This window comes from Cetorhinus maximus, chromosome 3, assembly GCF_964194155.1.
Source record: "Cetorhinus maximus chromosome 3, sCetMax3.hap1.1, whole genome shotgun sequence".
Lineage (NCBI taxonomy): Eukaryota > Metazoa > Chordata > Chondrichthyes > Lamniformes > Cetorhinidae > Cetorhinus > Cetorhinus maximus.
The window spans coordinates 172,958,588-172,973,907 of NC_135881.1; the positions used below are offsets into that span (position 1 = coordinate 172,958,588).

The following is a 15,320-nucleotide window of genomic DNA, read 5'->3' on the forward strand; positions in this document are numbered from 1 at the left end:
GCAGTGTAGTTCTCCAGCTAAGCAAGCCCATCAGCTGTTTTATGATCTTGCCTTGCTAGCTGTTAACCCCTGAAGTCAACATGGCCTCAACCTTTCAAGGGTAATAGTCTTCAAGCTGTTTTAGTTGCATTTATCCCACTTTCTACAGTTAACCGTAATTTTCCCAGAGCTAAAAATTACCTCAAAATGTTACTATGAGCTTGGTATTTATAACAGGATCTGCTATCTGTGGTGTGAAATAAAGTCAGATATCTTATGGGGATGGGAAAAGGTAGATTTGTTTTCTCAGCAGAGAGAGAAAAATGCTCCTTTGAGAATACATGAGAAAAAAGTTACAGATACTCTAGAGATTGAAGGACGAAGGTCTATTGAAGTGGATGGAACTCATGGACTGTGATCTGGGTGAAAGCGCAATGCAGAAGAGGCGAGATACCTAAAAAGCAAAATACTGCGGATGCTAGAAATATGAAATAAAAACAGAGAATGCTGGAAAAACTCAGCAGGTCTGACAGCATCTGTGGCGAGAGAAGCAAAATTAATGTTTTGAGTCTGTAGGGCTCTTCTTCAGAGCCTAGATACCTAGTTAGAAGGACGCATGTTGTGAAATCGTTGCTATTGTGGCTCAGTGGGCCGACTTTAAAACATAATATGTCAACAATTCACCAGGTGCAACAGCAAAATACCAAAGGAACTTATGCCTCAAGATATGGAAGTAATCCAAGGAGACCCCACAGGAATTAAACATGAAAGTGGAAACCTAATTGTGGAAGTAGGAAGAAAGTTAGCTTCTAAAACTGGAAGCAGAATCACAGGAGTTTGGAGATCTTTGTGGTCAAGAGAAACTGCAGGATGAACAGTCAAAAAAAGGCTATTAAAATACTTTCCTGGTGTTGTGGGTTGATGCATTGTGTGCTATATAATTGTTCCTTTATTGTATGAGCCCAAGTTCGATTCCTAGTTAGCTCAACTTAGTTGAGGCAGAACTGAATTATTATAATTGATGTAATGGAGGAGGGGATAATAAATCTACTGAAAAGTGTACAGCAAAAAAATGTGTGTGTCAATATGGGTGAAGAACAGAATAGAGTTTGACTATGATATGCCCAGAGTCAAGTACCAGTCAAAACTCTAGGCTGAGGTATAAAAAATTGTGACTTGAGGTGCTAAAGATTTACTACCTATGCAAACTCAACTCCAACAAATCTGACATTACGAAAGGAATCCAGACGGTGGAAAGGTGGGTTCTATTAATGAAATGCACTGTTGCCAGTGCGAGTATGATTTGTAGTTCAGTATTTTAAGTAGAGAATTATCTTTTTCATATGTGTTTCACTGATCTATGAACTTCCACCCCAAATCAGCAGACACGTACAAAATAGCCTGGTCAAATCATATCATGCCCAGCTGGGAAATATCAAACAAATATATATCTTTCCATCTATCTCTCTGAGGTTTAGTTATTGATCAGTTATGTGATAATCAAGCTAATGACTTAAATTTATGAAATGACTGGAAATTTGCTCCAAAGACCATTTTCTGATGGCTTGTTTCTGTTATCTATTTCAGAGTAATGTCCTATTGTGTGTTCTTTGCAATTTAGGTCATATTTTATTTACATTTCTAAATGAAGAACAGGCTTTTGGCCAGGAGATTGTTTGCAGCTGAATTTATGTTCATTGGTTTTCAAAATAGATACTTTTAGCAGAACTCTTGTTGGCAATATTTGGTAATGCTATGGATTTGAAGTCATATAGAAAACACTGAAGTGCATGTTGGGTCCAGTCCATGTAGGTGAAAAGAAGACTGGCTATGACTGATCAGTTCTCCTGTTGTTCCTCTTCGTAGCATTTTCAGATTCTATTTCAGATTTCCAGATTTTGTAGCTTTTTTCTTTTTATTAGGTATCAAATAAATGGTATTATTGCTGGACGAGTAATCCAGAGCTCTGGGGTAATGCTCTAGGGATGGCAGAATGGCAGATGATGGAAATTGAATTCAATAAAAATCTGGAATTAAACATCTAATGATGACCATGAAGCCAATGTTGATTGTTGTAAAAACCCATCTGGTTCGCTGATGTCCTTTAGGGAAGGAAATCTGTCATCTTTACCTGGTCTGGCCGACATGTGTCTCCAGACCCACAGCAATGTGGTTGAAACTTAAATGCCCTCTGAAATGGCCTAGTGAGCCACTCAGTTGTACCTAGCCCTGTTGACCCTGCAAAGTCCTCCTTACCAACATCTGGGGGCTAGTGCCAAAATTGGGAGAGCTGTCTCACAGACTAGTCAAGCAACAGCCTGACATAGTTATCCTCATGGAATCATATTTTACAGATAATGTCCTAGACACCACCATCAGCATCCCTGGGTATGTCCTGTCCCACAGGCAGGACAGACCCAGCAGAGGTGGCAGCACAGTAGTATACAGTCGGGAGGGAGTTGCTCTGGGAGTCCTGAACCATCGACTCTGGACCCCATGAAGTCTCATGGCATCAGGTCAAACATGGGCAAAGAAACATCCTGCTGATTACCACGTACTGCCCTCCCTCAGCTGATGAATCAGTGCTCCTCCATATTGAACACCACTTGGAGGAATCACTGAAGGTGGCAAGGACGCAGAATGTACTCTGGGTGGCGGACTTCAATGTCCATCACCAAGAGTGGCTCGGTAGCACCACCACTGACTGAGTTGGCCGAGTCCTAAAGGACAAAGCTGCTAAAATGGGTCTGCAGCTGGTGGTGAGGGAACCAACGAGGGAAAAACATACTTGATCTCATCCTCACCAACCTACCTGTTGCAGATGCATCTATCCATGACAATATCGGTAGGAGTGACCACCACACAGTCGTTGTGGAGACGAAGTCCTGCCTTCACGCTGAGGATACCCTCCATCATGTTGTGTGGCACTACCACCGTGCTAAATGGGATAGATTTCGAACAGATCTAGCAACTTAAGACTGGTTATCCATGAGTCGCTATGGGCCATCAGCAGCAGCAGAATTGTACTGAAATACAATCTGTAACCTCATGGTCCGCCTTATTCCCCCACTCTATCATTACCATCAAGCCAGGTGATCAACCCTGGTTCAATGAAAAGTGCAGGAGGGCATGCCAGGAGCAGCACCAGGCATACCTAAAAATGAGGTGTCAACTTGGTGAAGCTACAGCACAGGACTACTTGCGTGCCAAACAATATAAGCAGCAACTGATAGACAGAGCTAAGCGACCTCACAACCAACAGATCAGATCTAAGCTCTGCAGTCCTGCCACATCCAGTCATGAATGGTGGTGGACAATTAAACAACTCACTGGAGAAGGAGGCTCCACAAATATCCCCATCCTCAATGATGGGGGAGCCCAGCACATCAGTGCAAAAGATAAGGCTGAAGCATTTACTACATTCTTCAGCCAGAAGTGCCGAGTGGATGATCCATCTCGACCTTCTCCAGAGGCCCCCAGCATCACTGACACCAGCCTTCAACCAGTTCAATTCACTCCACGTGATATCAAGAAACGGCTCAAGGCACTGGATAGTGCAAAAGCTATGGGCTCTGACAATATTCCAGCAATAGCACTGAAGACTTGTGCTCCAGAACTTGCTGCGCCCCTAGCTAAGCTGTTCCAGTGCAGCTACAACACTGGTGTTCACCTAGCTATGTGGAAAATTGCCCAGGTATGTCCTGTACACAAAAAGCAGGCCAAATCCAACCCAGCCAATTACAGTCCCATCAGTCTACTCTCGATCATCAGTAAAGTAATGGAAGGGGTCATCAACAGTCCTATCAAGTGGCACTTGCTTAGCAGTAACCTGCTCACTGATGTACAGTTTGGGTTCCGCCAGGGCCACTCAGCTCCTGACCTCATTACAGCCTTAGTTCAAACATGGATAAAGGAGCTGAACTCCTGAGGTGAGGTGAAAGTGACTGCCCTTGACATCAAGGCACCATTTGACCGAGTGTGGCATCAAGGAGGCCTAGCAAAACTGGGGTCAACAGGAATCGGGGAAAACTCTCTGCACAAAGGTTGTGGTTGTTGGAGATCAATCATCACAGTTCCAGGACAACACTGTAGGAGTTCCTCAGGGTAGTGTCCTAGGACTGACCTTCATCAATGACCTTCCTTCCATTATAAGGTCAGAAGTGGGGATGTTCGCTGATGATTACACAATGTTCACCATTGGCAGCTCCTCAGGCACTGAAGCAGTCCATGCCCAAATTCAGCAAGACCTGGACAATATCCAGGCTTGAGCTGGTAAGTGGCAAGTAGCATTCATGCCACAAAACTGCCAGGCTATGACCATCTCCAACAAGAGAACCTAACCATTGCCCCATGGTATTCAATGGCGTTAGCATCACTGAATCCCCCACAATCAACATCCTGGGGGTTACCATGACTAGAAACTGAACTGGACTAGCCATATAGATACTGTGGCTACTAGAGCAGGTCAGAGGCTAGGAATGCTGCGGTGAGTAACTCACCAGCTGACTCCCCTAAGCCTGTCCACCATCCACAAGGCACAAGTCAGGAGTATGATGGAACACTCTCCACTTGCCTAGTGAGTTCAGCTCCAACAACACTCAAGAAGCTTGACACCATCAGGATAAAGCATCCAGCTTGATTGGCACCCATTCACAAACATTCACTCCCTTCACCACTGACTCACCGTGGCAGCAGTGTGCACCATCTACAAAGTGCACTGCAGAAGCTCACCAAGCTTTCTTAGTACCTTCCAAACCCACGACTGCTACCATCTAGAAGGACAAGGGCAGCAGACAGATAGGAACACCACCTGGAAGTTCCCCTCCAAGCCACTCACCATCCTGGAAATATATTGCCATTCCTTCACTGGAGCTCCTCAAAGCTCCTCACAAAATCCTGGAGCTCCTTCCCTAACAACACTGTGGATATACCTACACCACATCGACTGCAGCGGTTGAAGAAGGCAGCTCACCACCACCTTCTCAAGGGCAATTAGGGATGGGCATTAAATGCTGGCCTAACCAGCGATGCGCTTAACCCATGAACGAATAAAGAAAACAAATAAAGTCACAGACTCCCACAGCTACCTTGACTACACTTCCTCACACCCTGCTTCCTGTAAGGACTTCATTCCATTCTCCCAGTTTCTCCATCTTCATCGCTTCTGTTCTGATGATGCAACCTTTCACACCAGCGCTTCGTGTATGTCTTCCTTGTTCCTCAAACTAAGATTCCCACCCAGAATGATTGACACGTTCCTCCACCATGTATGACCCATTTCACACACTTCTGCTTTCACCACCCCACCCCCAGAACCATGATTGGATTTCCCCCTATCCTCACCTTCACCTAACCAGTCTCCATATTCAATGGATCATCCTCTGTCATTTTTGTTAGCTCCAGTGTGATGCCATCACCAAACCCATATTCCCCTGCCCTCCTCTTTCAGCATTCTGAAAGGGCTGTTCTTCTACGACACCCTGGTCCACTCCTTAGTCACCCCTAACATCCCTTCCTCCCCTATGGCACCTTTCAGTGCAAGCACAGGCGATGGAACACCTTTCACCCCTTCCCTTCTCACCATCCAAGGCCCCAAATACTCTTTCCAAGTGAAACCGTGATTTATTTGTGCTTTTTTCAATTTTGTGTATGTTATTTGCTGTTTACGACATGGTAAACTTCTACATTGGGGAGACCAAATGTTGCTTTGCAGAACACCTCTGTTCAGTCCGTACGCATGACACTGAGCTTCCTTTCGCTTGTCATTTTAATTCTCTACCTTACTCCCAGCCTGACCTTTCTACCCATGGCCTGCAACAGTTTTCCAATGAAGCTCAAGGCGAACTTGAGGTACAGCACCTCATCTTTTGTCTCAGCGCTCTACAGCCATCTTAACTCAATATTAAATTCAGTAACTTTAGATATAACCTCTGCCTCCATCTCGTTCTATATGTTTTTTTTTCTTGGCTTATTTCTTTTATCCCTTCATGTTTTATTTAGTTTGTTGCTATATAGCCATTCACGCCTCATCTGGGCACAACACTTGTTTCCTTACCACACCCATTAACACTCTTTTTGGCTTTTGTATGATGAAATCTTCTGTTAGTTAATCTCTCCTGCCCTCCTACATGTCACAGACCTTCCCTTTTGTTCTTCCTTTCCTCCCCCCTTCTCAGGGCTTAAGAACTCTTATGCTTCTATCTATCTCTAAATCTGATAAAAGAACATGTTCAAGGACCTTGGAGTGGAAAAGGAGGTTGGAGATGGAGTAGTTTTCAGAAATAAAATGGAAAACTGATGGGAGAAGAAATGATTACTTTGGATCATGTCATACTGCTTTGAATTCTGGAAATCTTTATAGCATATGGAAACTTGGAATTCTTAATTTTGAAAGTGTCTGCTCCCTGGTTGGCAGAAATTGGGTTAACAATTTCACCATCTGGGAGATTTAAAAATAAAAATGGCCTGATAATACAACATATTGATGTGATGCCCCACAAACTTCCATCAAGCAGTCAGGCTGAGTTAACCAAAGGGAGGAAAGAGAAACCTTGATGAATCAACATGAGCCACTTTTGATGCATCTTCCAACTGCTTGTTTAAAAGCAGCATTCGCAATGACTGCTTGTTTAAAAGCAGCATTCGCAATGACGTGAACGTACAGTAGTTCATTTCTGATTGTGAGGGCTATCCTATTAACCAAAACACACTAGTTTCTGTGCAGAAGGATGGAAACAATTTAGCTGAGCCCTGAACAGGAGGGCAAATTCTGTTGGTAGTTACAGGAAGAATAAAGTGAGAACTTTTTCATTCAGTTGGTTCCACTTTACAAGGCCCACCGATGTTTCAGTTTCAAGTTATAATGGCTAATGCATGACTGGATATGTGGCGACACTCCCTTCTTACCTAGTAGTTAGTGAAACATGATCTAAGAAGATTGTTGTCAAACTCTCATCAGTAATGGTGTAAAAATGTTTTTCTCATTAGGTTCAGCAAATAGATCGTGTAGTTGAAGTCGTTGAAGAAACGATTAAAGGTGAGTAGATTCTTGAAACATTCTAAACTAGTTCTATACATATTTACATCTTAATTTGCCAACACAAAATATGCCAATATGTTTGATCTTAGTCTTGCATAAAACAAGTTTATGCCCTAAACAAACTTTTATGATGAAGGTTCATTCCCATTTTCTTTTTCCAGTTGTAGGTGCCCGGTTGCAATATTTACCTTTGTGCTGAGAAAGTGAAGATTATTTTAGGCTTAACTTGATATGGTCAAGTGCATTATGTTATTAGATAATTTAATCTAATTGAAATGAAAGTAAGATTATATACCCAACATAAACACATATGAGAAGACAATTTATGAACTTCTAGTTTGGAATTCTATAATTATGGTGCTTTACTGATTTAGTTGAAGCCTTCTGTGACCACTGGTCCTGCTTGCAGTTAGATCATTCTAGGTAGTATTTACCAGTGGCTGGGCAACAGTTCAGCATTTGGAGGAGGGACTGATGTGATTGTAATTGTGTGAATTGATGTTTTCTCAACATGTCAAGAATCTTCTGTTTTGTCACGTATTGACAATTATACTTTTAAGGTGTCAGAAAAAAAATTATAACTTTGATACTAGAAAATTTATTTGATAATTTGCATCATAGTGGATTGGAGGTATGGAGGTCATTCATTATACAGTACAATTGCTTGAATTTTCCTACCAATCCAGTCTTAAAGAGCATTCAATGTTACTTGCAGTGGTTGGGTCGCCAGATGTTATTTTGTAAATACTTAGTGGATTGGTGCTGAACTGCAGTGAAGTTTATTTCTTTGGGCTTTTTGTTTATACTCAGTGGAGGAGTCCCATTTATATTGCCAGCTGTCACTGGGGCATGCCAGAAGGCAGACAAAACCAACAACTTATATAGCACCTTTAAAGTAATAGAGGTCCCAAGGTGCTTTGCAGGAACATTATAAAACAAAAAAAAAAATCACTGAGTCACATAAAGAGATGTTAGGTTGGATGACCAAAAGCTTGATCTAAGAGGTAAGTTTTAAGGAGTGTTTTAAAGAAGGAAAGTGAGGTTGAGAGGTAGAGAGAGGATATTCCAGAGCATAGGGCTTAGGCAATTAAAGGCACGGCCACCAATGGTGGAGCAATTAAACCCGGGGGTGTTGAAGAGGCCAGAATTAAAAGAGCATAGGTATCTTGGAGGGTTGTGGGGCTGTAGGAGAATACAGAGATAGAGAGGGGCAATTTGAAAACAAGGATGAGAATTCTAAAATCAGCTTGACTGGGAGCTAATGTCAATCAGCGAGCACAGGAGTGATAGGTGAATGGAATTTGGTACGAGTTTAGATATGGGCAGCAAGTTTTGAATAACCTCAAGTTTACAGAGGGTATTATGTGGGAGACAAGCCAGCAATGCATTGGAATAATCGAGCCTAGAGGTAATGAAGGCATAAGTGAGGGTTTTGGCAGCAGATGAGCTGAAACACTGGCGAAATTGGGCGATGGAAATAGGTGGTATTAGTGATGTGCAAATATGAGGTCGGGAGTTCATCTCAGAGTTGTGTGTAACATCAAAGTTAGAAACAGACTGGCTTAAATTCAGACTATGGCCAGGGAGAGGGATGGAGCCGGTAGCTAGTGAACGGAGTTTGGGGCCTGAGCCAAAAAGAATGACTTCAATCTTCCCAATATTTCACAGGAGGAAATGTCTGCTCATCCAGTACTGGATGTTGGACAAGAAGTTTGATAGTTTAGCCAAGTGGAGGAGTCAAGAGAGGTGATGGTGAGGTAGAGCTGGACGTCATCGTGTAGGGGCACCATGCAGCTGAGAAATAGGAGGGGGGGCAAGGATTGCATCCTTGAGGAATAACAGAGATAATGGTGCAGGAACTCATTGCAAGTGATTCTCTGGCTGTGGTTAGCTAGATAAGAATGGAACCGTGGAGACGTTACTAGTTTCTTTGCACATGATTAATCGTACAGCCTTGTATGTACCTGAAGCTGAAATTCTGGCACTATAATCTGGAACATTCTTTTAACTGTCTGCTTAGTACGTTTAAAACTACCTTTCCCCAGTGTTGATTAACACAGCATATATTGCAGCACAGCTGTTAAATGGTCAGATTTCAGTGGACTGTTTTCGGTTCTGTTCTGATTTCCAAACAACAAATGTGGGGTGGAATTTTCTGCTCCAGAGACTAAGCGTGACCGTGGGTTGGAAAGTTGGCACGGTTCCTGTCGGCCTGCGTGGTGGGCTTCCATGCTAGATTGTCTTCTTTCCACCTCATTATGTATGCATGAATGCAGCACATCATATCTCGTGACGGGGTGTGCTGTGATTCGTCCACCCTGCCGCAGCCAAGACCATCAACATGGAGGACTGCTGGAGGCCAGGATCCTGCTGAGCCCGAGTCCTATAACGAGCCTCTGGAATCAGACCTCAGTGCGACGCTGGAGCTCCAAAATTGGGCAGGGGCACAGCAGGCAGGGTTGTCAGAGGCTGCCACCAAATTAGAACAGAGGATGGAGGAGTCCATCCACATTCTGTCTGATGTTGTGCCGCTGGCATGCCAGTGGAGCAAGGTCACCATTGGAAGGGTGGTAACCGCCATGGAGACCTTGGTCTAGCAGTTAGTGTTGAATATGCGCACTGACCTGCACACCATTGCTATAGCCATGAGTGGGATGCATCAGTGGCTATGAGAGAGGGGTACAGGGTACCTCGATCTCCCTCCAGGAGCCCCTTCTCCTCAAAGAATCAGGGAGGGGCCTTCAGGTACCCTCAGGGAGCAGGACTGTCAGCTGGACACCCTAGGGCAATCGCCTGTCCCATAGCATGAGACCCTAAGCAGGCCGGGGCCCTCCAGTCCTCGGCCCTCCAGAGGACGCCCGCCAGAGTTATCACAGACAAGGCGTAGCAGTCAGCAGACTGCGTCCACTGCTGCTGCATGCTTATCTGAAATTCTCATCAAATGAATAGCTCCCCTGTATGATGCAATGCTCCGAGGTCATCCAAGTGTAACATGTGCCCCCCCTTACTTATCTCCCATCATGTGCCTCAGGTCTATGGTGTCTCGCACAACCTCAGTATAGTGAGCTGCCTTTCTGTCCACAGCAGTGACATGAGCAAAGCCTGTTGCTCTATCAACATGGTGATTGGGCACTGCATATCTTAAATTTGCGTCAGAGGATCATATCATGTAACCTCATGAGTATAGATTTTGCAGTTTGGTTTGTTCTCCTGATGCTGATGCACTGAAGACTGGTCTGTGTGGATCTTATAGGTTTTCATGGCGATCCGCATTGGAGTCATTCTAACTCAGTGCATCTTTCAATGGCCTCCATGTAATGTCTGTCAGGCTTGAGTGTGGGTTACATTTTAAGTAATAATCAGGGACCTTAGGCGCTCAGGGCGGCCTGTAGCATGACGTTGTGACCGTGTGTGCAGCTAGTCTTCACCCCTATAGTAGTTCCCATTCTCCAGGTGCAAGAGGCAGAGCTGTGGACCTAGCTAGCACTTGGTGACTCTTTAAATGTTTGCTAGATGGCCATAGCCATGCGAGATCAGAGATGTGTGTCGAGGCCCCAGATGTTGGACTATTAAATGGGAGGATGCTTCTTTGGATCTGAAGATCTGGCTAGCATGACTTGACACAAATCCTGAGTTAGCTTTCTGACGGGCAGTCGACATTGTTATCTGATCGTGACAATGTGATCAGTGTCCCAGGTTTCCGTGTGTATCTGAAACTGCTGAAGTGACAATGTGGAGGCCTCAAATGGGCTCAGAGTGAAGCTCCACTACATCTGATGTGTGCTCGTTACTTAGTAACTTCTTTGATGATAATGCTTAAATGCAGTCTCGATGTTTACTGGGCCACCTCACACCCAGATGCCAAGGCAATGCTGAATGTGCACTTGGGAAGCTCTATGCGAAGGCAGGGTCATGAGTACTTGTCAATGATCTCTGTGCACATAGAGGTGACCTGACTTGCAGGCTCGCATCCATGACTGAGAGTGACAGATCACTGCATCCTAAAGAATGATCTCATGCTGGGGACTCCGAGTGAGGATCAGGCCAGAACATTTATCTTGCATGAGGGATGGCCTGTGGAGAGATGCTGCAGTTCAGATTCAGATCAATCCTCCGATGTTCACGTGAAAACCATTGATTGATGATTGTCCTCCTTGGGACGCCTTGCAATGCTCCAGGCATACTGCCATGAATGCACTGAGGTTTGCAGTGCTGCTCTTGCCTCCTGAAGGCTGCCATAGGCAGTGAAATATTGGCGCAATGTTTGAAAAGATAGCACCATGTCTAATTTCTTCACAGTACATGCTGGTGGAGTTCTCGTCCCATTACAGAACGGCTACATGCTCCACAGGCTGCCTAGCCTTCCAAGGATGAGGCCATCATCACGCAAGATTGTGTCTACCCATTCTGAGATAGATGTCCTTCATTCAGATGCTAAGGATAGCAAAGAAGGGGTTACTGTTGAGCCTGCATGGAGGGCACAGGTGAAAGAGGCTCATATAAGCTAGGTGTCTTCATGGCCCTGGAACCTTGTGGCTGTAAAGGTCTCACGGGCACGTCTGCTGCGTCTGGCTCATGCTATGGCCTCTTTGCTTGGGGCTTTAATATCCTCACCCTCATTGAGCTTGTTCCTCTCGATGTCCTCCTCATCGGACACGTGCAACTCCTCCATCTCTCCATCTTGGCAATTCATCCCCTCTCTGGGGCATCAGGTTGCATACAATGCAGCAAACCACGATGATGCGGGACACCCTCTGCGGAGAGTACTGGAGAGTGTAGTCTGTCTGGCCAGACATCTGAAATGCATCTTCAGCATGCCAGTGGTCCGCTCAATCAAGGAGCGTGTCGAGGAATGAGCCGCATTGTACCTCTCCTCTGAAACACTTTGTAGCCACCAAATGGTCGTCATTAGCCACATCTTTTGGGGGCAGCCTTTGTCACTGATGAGCCAACCCTGAAGGCACTGGAGGGCCCTTGAAGATCTGTAGTATCTGTGAGTGACGCGAGATGTAAGGGTTGTGTGAGCTCCCAGGGTACCTTGCACAGACCTGCATAATCTACTTTTGGCGGCTGCAGATCAGCCACACGTTGAGAAAATGGAAGCCTTTTCTGTGGATAAATCGTTGTGGCTGATGCCAGGGAGCTCTTAAAGTCACATGAATGTAGTTGATGGGCCCCTCCCACCTGTAGGAAGTCAGAGATGGTTGCAAATCCCACTGCCTTGGCCGTTTGGCTGATGTCATTCAGGGAGAACTGAATGTAATTGTGTGCCTTACTGAAAAGAGCATTGGTGACCTCTTGAATGCTTTTATGAGTGTAGGATTGTCATATGTGGAAGGCCGTGCAGCGTCAGATCCTCCCGAAGAAATTGGCAGTGCGCACCATGTAGTCAGGACCAGATAGCAAAGGCAGTACTGAGGCAGTGCGCACCATGCTACAAGGCTGTGCCTGGCACATGTGTCCTGGGCCTGTCCTTCCTGTGTCAGTCATGCGCAGCATGTTGTGCAGGGGCTGGTCAGTCCCTCACACATTTTGGTCCTGGGGTTTGGTGGCTTGGTATTGATGTACCACATGGTGAGCCACCACATCCCTTGACAAGTTAAGGTGTCCACGCCACTGTCTCTCACTCATCTGCAAGTACGAAAGACGCATTTTTGATACACCTTGGGTTGCGCCACACGCTGTGGAATTGGTGTCTCCTCTTCAGGTTCTGAGTCTTCTTGGGGCCCCGCTGGCCCATGTTCCTCAGAGCCAGGTTTTTCCCTTTGCCCTGCCCTATGGTGACAAGCCCTTCTCTTCAGTTGCATGAAAGCCATGAAAAAGCCATTATGCATTCCTCCTCGCCTCTGTGGAAAAAGTGAAGAGAGACATGATTGAATATAACCCTGCAATGATCACCCTGCATCGCCAAGCTACGGAGTCATTGTGAAGCCCTTGGGCTGCCCTTATTCCAGGCATTCCAACCCCAGTTCGTCCCTTGCAGCTGTAGCACATCCTTGCACTAATACCGTGACTGTAATCGATGTGTGTAAAGCCTGAAAATCTCAAGCAGCAACATGTAGAGGCCTTTGGAGCATTTTGCATCAGCACATTAGCCGTTGCCCCTTTACAGTTGAATCCTTCTGGCCTTTGCACATTCTTGTGAGAGGAACAAATGGTCATTCAAACTCAATAAGCATTTGGCCCCAAACTGCAATAGATTCTTGCAAGAATGTGCACCATGAGTTAAGGTGCACAAACCCTTCAGCTGGCATTTTAGTCTTCTTAACATGTCTCTGCTGAGTCTTGCTCTCCATATCCTGAATTGGAAATTATTAGGGTGCCCCTTCAATCGGTCTCAAAGTGCAGTGCAATCGTTGACTCCTCTCACAAGCCCTCAGACACCTCCCTGGATGTTTTTTTCCCCAGTTCATTTTTCAGCTGCATTATTATATCAGCTGTTGAAATGGTGCTGCTCTGCTTCTGTTAAGACCAGCTTCCAACGCACCCCTCCTCACCCCGTGACCATCTAAGTCCCTCCTATTGTCCTGCAAGAGCATCATCTGCAAGATCCCCTCCCTCTGATCACTTTTCTGCCTTCCCCTCTAATTCTGGAACCTATTGTAATTCTTGCAGATATCCCTGCCTTCCTCCTGAGCCATTTTCTGTGGGTGTCCCGATGCCTCATGTCGACTCGACCCCACCTCATCTTAAGGACCTTTGCACAGTGACCTACTGAGCCACCCTCCCTCCAAGACACCATTGAGTGCCCCCTCTCTTAGTTACCAGTTTCCCATTTACAGGCTGCAGCTACCTCCCCTGACTGTGACTGTGCCATCTACGGCCCAGTACCAAGCCACCAACCCCCAGGACTAAAATGTGTGAGGGATTGACCACCTTTTGCACAACATGCTGTGTATGACTGATGCAGGATGGATAGGCCCTCCTGCCCCATGGACCGAGACCAGGACATGTGTGCAAGGCACAGCCTTGCAGCATGGTGCACACTACCCCAGTACTGCCGTTGCTTCCTGGGCCTGGCTACTACATGGTGTACACTGCCCCGGACTGTCTTTTGCTTTCTGGCCCTGACCATGTGGTGCGCACTACCCCAGGATTGTCTCAGACTTATCTCCCCTCCTGTTCTCCTTTAACCACCCCCCCTTCCCCTCACCAGCTATATGTCTCTGTCCACCCCTTCCCTCCTCTGCTCCTTTAACCTCCCCCAAGTCATGTATCTCTGTCTACCCCTGCCCTCCTCTACTCCTTTAACCTCCCCCCAGTTATGTGTCTCTGTCCACCTGTTCCCTCCTGGACTCCAGGGAACCCTCTCCCCCGCCTCCCCCCAGACATGTCTCTGTCCACCCCAATGAGACCCCACCCCTCCAGTCAAGCACGTGCCTTCCAGCCCCCTCCCTTGCCTCTGTCTAGCCTAATTTCACCGTTCCCCCACCTGTCAAGTGTGTGCTTTCCAGCTCCTTCTGTTGCCTCTGTCTAGTCTCATCCCCACCCCCATCCCCAACAAAGGGGCTAGTCAGAATGGCAGGAGGTTAAACTTTCACAGCAGATATTTGATGTGCCACTTCTACAGAGTACATGGCGTCTGAATACATTGAGCAACTTTGCAGGTGTCTTTTCAGAAAGTGAAAGTGATTATTGGGTTCAATGAGTGATCATTTGTGTTCTTATAAAAGGTCATGTTAGTCAATGGTGCTTCAAATTAAAAAAATATAAACTTAATTTGTGTTAGCCTTTGTGACAAAATATAAGATTTGTGACATGTTTGTGACATAGAATTTCCCAGCACAGAAACAGGCCATTCAGCTCAACTGGTCTGTGCCAGTGCTTATGAGGTTTGATCCACTTTTAACTGAAAACCTATTTTTGCTGCAATTCACAACATTAATGTATTGTTGGAATGTTAAAGTAAGAGCATTGATGCATTAAATCTTCTGCGTCATGCAGGATAGAATTTTAGATGGATCTAAAATGAGCTGTGGAATGGGATTGAACAAGAAGTGTCCAACACGTTGCACTTATAACGAGAGTTCCTTTGGTGATTGATCTACGTGCTCTTTCACATGGGGACAGTGTACAGTGATAAGGAAATCTGAAGGAAGAAATAAGATTCTGTATTATGGGGAGATTTTTAAAAATATAATAAATATATGTTAAACATGTATCAGTTGCAACAGTCACTAATGACCAAATACAAAAAAAAACAGTGGAGGTAAATTGGAACCTGGCATTACAGCAGTAAAATGCTTAGATTCTTTAACAAACAGGCTGATTTTGATTTTAAGAAACTCTATATCTGTGTAAT

The 15,320-nt window shown here is 45.4% G+C and overlaps 1 protein-coding gene across 5 annotated transcripts in view; it reads left to right on the forward strand.

Annotated features, from left to right (window-relative positions):
• The window catches only part of cdkal1 (CDK5 regulatory subunit associated protein 1-like 1), a 947,238-nt gene that overhangs the window by 247,603 nt on the left and 684,315 nt on the right, over positions 1-15,320 (forward strand). For all 5 annotated transcript variants that reach the window (XM_078539307.1, XM_078539304.1, XM_078539306.1 and 2 more), the window contains one exon: positions 6,967-7,015. In XM_078539307.1, coding sequence (XP_078395433.1) covers positions 6,967-7,015 — 49 coding nt within the window. The remainder of the gene's footprint in view (positions 1-6,966; positions 7,016-15,320) is intronic.